Consider the following 5050-nt stretch of genomic DNA (forward strand, 5'->3'; position numbering starts at 1 on the left):
CTCTCTCTCTCGCCGTCTCTCTCTACCTCCCTGTCTCCCTCTCTCTCTCTCTCCCCGTCTCTCTCTCCCTCTCTCTCTCCCTGTCTCGCTCTCTCTCTCTCTCCCTGTCTCCCTCCTTGTCTCTCTCTCCCTGTCTCTCTCTCCCTATCTCTCTCTCTCTCTCTCTCTCCCTCTCTCTCTCTACCTCCCTGTCTCCCTCCTTGTCTCTCTCCCTGCCTGTCTCTCTCTCTCCCTGTCTCCCTGTCTGTCTGTCTGCAGGTCAGTCTATCTACGGCCTGTCTCACTCTAAGCCGAGGCGTCTCCAGTGGACGTGGTTGGGTCACGCAGAGCTAACGTTCGGGCGCCGCACGCTTCACGTCTCAACGCTACAGATGTTCATTCTGCTGCAGTTCAACAACAATCAGGTAATGGAGGGAGGGAGGGAGGGAGGGAGGGAAGGAGAGAGGCAGGCAGACAGACAGACAGACAGACAGGGAGGGAGGGAGGGAGGGAGGGAGGGAGGGAGGGAGAGAGACAGACAGAGAGGGAGGTAGGGAGAGAGGCAGGCAGGGAGGGAGAGAGGGAGGGAGGGAAGGAGGGAGAGAGGGAGGGAGACAGACAGACTGACAGATAGACAGAGAGGGAGACAGACAGACAGACAGACAGACAGACAGGGAGGTAGAGAGGGAGAGAGAGAGACAGACAGACAGACAGACAGACAGACAGACAGAGAGTGAGGGAGAGACAGACAGACAGACAGAGGAACACAGAGACACACTCACTCTGACCCTTGTGTCTCTTCAGGAGGTGTCTGTTGCCTCGTTGGTCCAGGCGAGCGGTCTGTCCTCAGCTGTGCTGCTCCACGCGCTGCTCCCTCTCACTGGGGAGGGAGGGCCTCTGGTCTGCACTGAACCCAACCATCCTATTCAGGGTGAGACACACACACGCATAGAGACACACACACACACACACACACACACACACACACACACACACACACACACACACACACACACACACACACACACACACACACACACACACACACACACACACACACACACACACACACACTAGTAAAGGAGGGCAGCTAGTCTGCAGCCAACCCAACGAGCCCATTCACGGTGAGACACATACCAAAAAAGACCATGTCCATGTATAATAAACCTACCTGTCTCTGTCCCCAGGTGTGCTACGGTTGAATGAGCAGGTGTCTTCCAGCAGCCTGGAGGGACCCCCCTCCTCGGTGCATCTCTTGCCCAAGCAGACGTACCTAAACGTGAACGAGGACGCAGCGGGGACCCTGGAGCGCAAGAGGAACTACATCTACTGTCTGATCGTTCACATCATGAAGCAGGAGAAAGAGATGCACATTGACAACCTGGTCTTCAAGGTCAGAAGACATTCCACAGACCCCAAAACGTCTGCTCAGTTCATATTTTATTTTTATTTTAAATACTTTTTCTATTTTTTTAAAGAACACATACACACAACTGAAAAAATTAACACAAAAACTAAAATTTGAAACAGAAAAAAATTAACAAATACATGGTGTACTAGTTAGTAAGGACATTGTTTAAACTAAAGGCAAATGTTAGCCAAATATAATATTCAGTTCCTCTTTGAGTCAGAGGCGACATTGGTACGAAGTTTGAAGAAAATCCCTCAAAGCGTTCTGGAGATATTGTGTTTTGAAAATGTCCACTTTCATTTGAATGGGCATATTTCTAATATTCCTAAAGTTATACATTTTATTAAAAAAAATTCTAATGGAAGCCTTTAAGGTGTAGTCAGTGAATCTGGAGAACGCTTGTTGTCAAAATCAGTGAATATCTCCTCATAATCCGCTACCTGTCTGTACTGTGTGTGAGCTGAAAAACATCCAGTGTTAAGGCCTTTGCACACCGGGCGCGACGCGAATAAACGCAACGTAAAAGCGAATGTTTTGAAATGTGAATTTTGTCGCGTCTCACTTTAAGAAGCGACGTCCCAGAAAAATCAAACTCGGTTCGATAAAAATAAAAAAGGCAAATTTGCGATGGGAAATGACGGCGCTGGTGTGGAAGCGTGTGTTGACTCTGTATACGTTTGTTAATTAACGGATTAATCGCACGAATAAAAGGCGCCTGGTGTGCAAAGGCCTTTACTGTTAATACCCAGCCTAGGCTCTGTAAACGGGCATGTTGCTATATAAGGTGACCCCCCCCCCCCCTTACTAAATACAATGCCCACACTGTAGTTTCCATACATACATCCTCTAACCCTCTTCTCTCTTCTCATTGGTGGATCTCTGCTCTCTGCTCTCTTCTGATTGGTTGATCTCTTCTCTCTTCTCATTGGTGGATCTCTGCTCTCTTCTCTCTTCTGATTGGTGGATCAGGTGCTGGACTCTTGTCAGAAGCAGGAAGTGACACGCGGTCCGTTGGGGGCGGGACGTTTCAGCTGCTGCACCAGTGACGTGCTGTCATGCATCATGCACGTCATCAGTAAAGGTACAGACAGACAGACAGACAGACAGGGGGACAGGGGGACAGGCAGGGGGACAGACAGACAGGCAGGGGGAGATACTGACAGACAGGGGGACAGGCAGGGGGACAGACAGGGGGACAGGCAGGGGGACAGACAGGGGGAGAGACAGACAGACAGGGGGAGAGACAGACAGACAGACAGACAGACAGACAGACAGACAGGCAGGGGGAGAGACTGACAGGCATGCAGGCAGACAGGGGGAGAGACAGGCAGGCAGACTGACAGACAGACGGACAGACAGGGGGAGATACTGACAGGCATGCAGGCAGACAGGGGGAGAGACAGACAGACAGGCAGACAGGGGGACAGACAGACAGACAGACAGGCAGGCAGGCAGGCAGGCAGACTGACAGACAGACAGGGGGAGAGACAGACAGGCATGCAGGCAGACAGGGGGAGAGACTGACAGGCAGGGGGAGAGACTGACAGGAATGCAGACAGACAGGGGGAGAGACAGGCAGGCAGGCAGGTCTACTTACAGTCCCCAGAGTACAGACAGACAGACGGACAGACAGACAGGGGGAGAGACAGACAGACAGACAGACAAGGGGAGAGACAAACAGACAGACAGGGGGAGAGACAGACGGACAGACAGACAGACAGACAGGTCTACTTACAGTCCCCAGAGTTAGGACTAGACAAGGAGACAGGGGGAGAGACAGACAGACAGGGGGAGAGACAGACTGCTTTTACAATGTTTATTCTAAATCTTGTACAGTATGTCACACCCCTCTAAAGCACTTTGAATGGCCTTGTGTCTGGTTTGTGCTACATTACTAAACTGACCTTGTGTTGCAGGCTGTGTGAGGCGCAGTGAGGAGAACCCTCACATCGTAGAGTTCCTCCCTGAAGACCCAACCACGCCACAGAAAGGAACCGCGCAGTTCTGCTTCGGACGCACAGAACCCGGGACGGAGCCCAGCGACAGCAGGTCTGCAATGGACCTCTGAAATACTTACTTTGATCAGACAGACAGACAGGCAGAGAGACAGACAGACAGACAGACAGACAGACAGACAGACAGACAGACAGACAGACAGACAGACAGACAGACAGACAGGCAGACAGGCAGACAGACAGACAGACAGACAGAAACACACACATTAACATACAGAGAGAGACAGACAGACAGGCGGACACACACACATACACACAGACAGACACACACACACACACACACACACTGACAAACTGACTGACAGACAGACAGAGAGACAGACAGACAGAGACAGAAACACACACATTAACATACAGAGAGAGACAGACAGGCGGACACACACACACACACACACACACACACACACACACAGTTAATCTCTCATTCATAAAAAGCTGTTATTACGTCACCTTTATTCTCATGTTTTAACGATTCATCTGTTTAGAGTCGTTCAGTCTGTTAGAAGTTATAAATAATAATAATTATTACTTTATTGAAATCTTTGCTCGTGACTCTATTTAAAAGTAACTGGAATTTTGAATTTAAAGGTGTAGTCAGTGATTCTGGAGAACGCTTGTTGTCAAAATCACTTTTTGTCTCAAATCAGTGAATATCTCCTCATGATCCACTACCTGTCTGTAATGTGGGAAGACAAAACCAGTAATAATACACAGCCTAGGCTCTGTAAACTGGTATGTTAACAAAGGCGACACCGTATGCTCCTTGCCAGTACAGACAGGTAGTGGATCGTGAGGAGATATTCATTGATTTTTGAATCACTGACTGCACCTTTAAATGAAGACTTGTGTAAACGGGTTAAAGCCAGTTTGTTTCTGCCTCATGTGACTCATGTTAAATAACAAAAAAAAATTCTAATCAATCAGAACTCAAATGTAAATGTTTCACACACAGAAAATAAAAAGGAAATCTAAACTTTAAACACGGCTTGTGCTTTTATTTTGTAGTAATTCGGATTAAGATTTTTTAAGATTTGATAATTTATCTTAAAGCATCAACACTTTTAAACATTTAAATCAAATAAACGTTGATCAGACTGAGCTGTTGATGAGCACTGAGGTCAAGGAGTATTTATTTTAAATACTTTATCTTTGGAATTAAATTTAAGGACACAAACACACACACAACTGTAAAAGTGAACACACAAACAAAAGACAAAATAAAACAAACAGCTAACATGGCGTACTCTACTTTACAGGTTTCTAAGGACATTGTTTAAACTATAAATGTTAAGCAGAAAATAAAAAGTCAACGAGGTGTCATGTAGGTCCCTTCAGTACTGTTATATAGTCCAGGAGAGGCTGACATATCTGTTTAAACTTCTCTGCTTTCCCTGAAATCTCATAACAGATTTTCTCCATATATAAAGTACTAGAGAACTCCATGAGCCACATATCAAAGCAGGGGGCAAGGTGTAAGAGTGTTTATAACATGTAAATAGTTTTAACTTGTTCTCTTCATGTCAACAAAATGGAAACAAAATATTATCAAGAAAAAAACTAAAACTAAACGAGTAGAATCCAGAGACAGCAGGATGTTAGTTTAGCTTTTCTTTTTTTTTCTTTTTTTGTATAGAAAAGTGAAAAA

General features: G+C 46.6%; 1 protein-coding gene across 1 annotated transcript in view; it reads left to right on the forward strand.

The window, feature by feature from the left end:
- The window catches only part of LOC307270802 (cullin-9-like), a gene marked incomplete at its 5' end in the record, with an annotated part of 16581 nt that extends 12233 nt beyond the window's left edge, over positions 1–4348 (forward strand). Inside the window, 5 exons of the mRNA XM_080054686.1 lie at positions 259–404; positions 784–910; positions 1167–1372; positions 2360–2471; positions 3307–4348. Coding sequence (XP_079910812.1) covers positions 259–404; positions 784–910; positions 1167–1372; positions 2360–2471; positions 3307–3458 — 743 coding nt within the window. The remainder of the gene's footprint in view (positions 1–258; positions 405–783; positions 911–1166; positions 1373–2359; positions 2472–3306) is intronic.
- Between the last annotated feature and the right edge of the window lie 702 nt (positions 4349–5050).

The sequence above is a fragment of the Ammodytes marinus genome (assembly GCF_949987685.1).
Source record: "Ammodytes marinus genome assembly, contig: scaffold_504, whole genome shotgun sequence".
Lineage (NCBI taxonomy): Eukaryota > Metazoa > Chordata > Actinopteri > Uranoscopiformes > Ammodytidae > Ammodytes > Ammodytes marinus.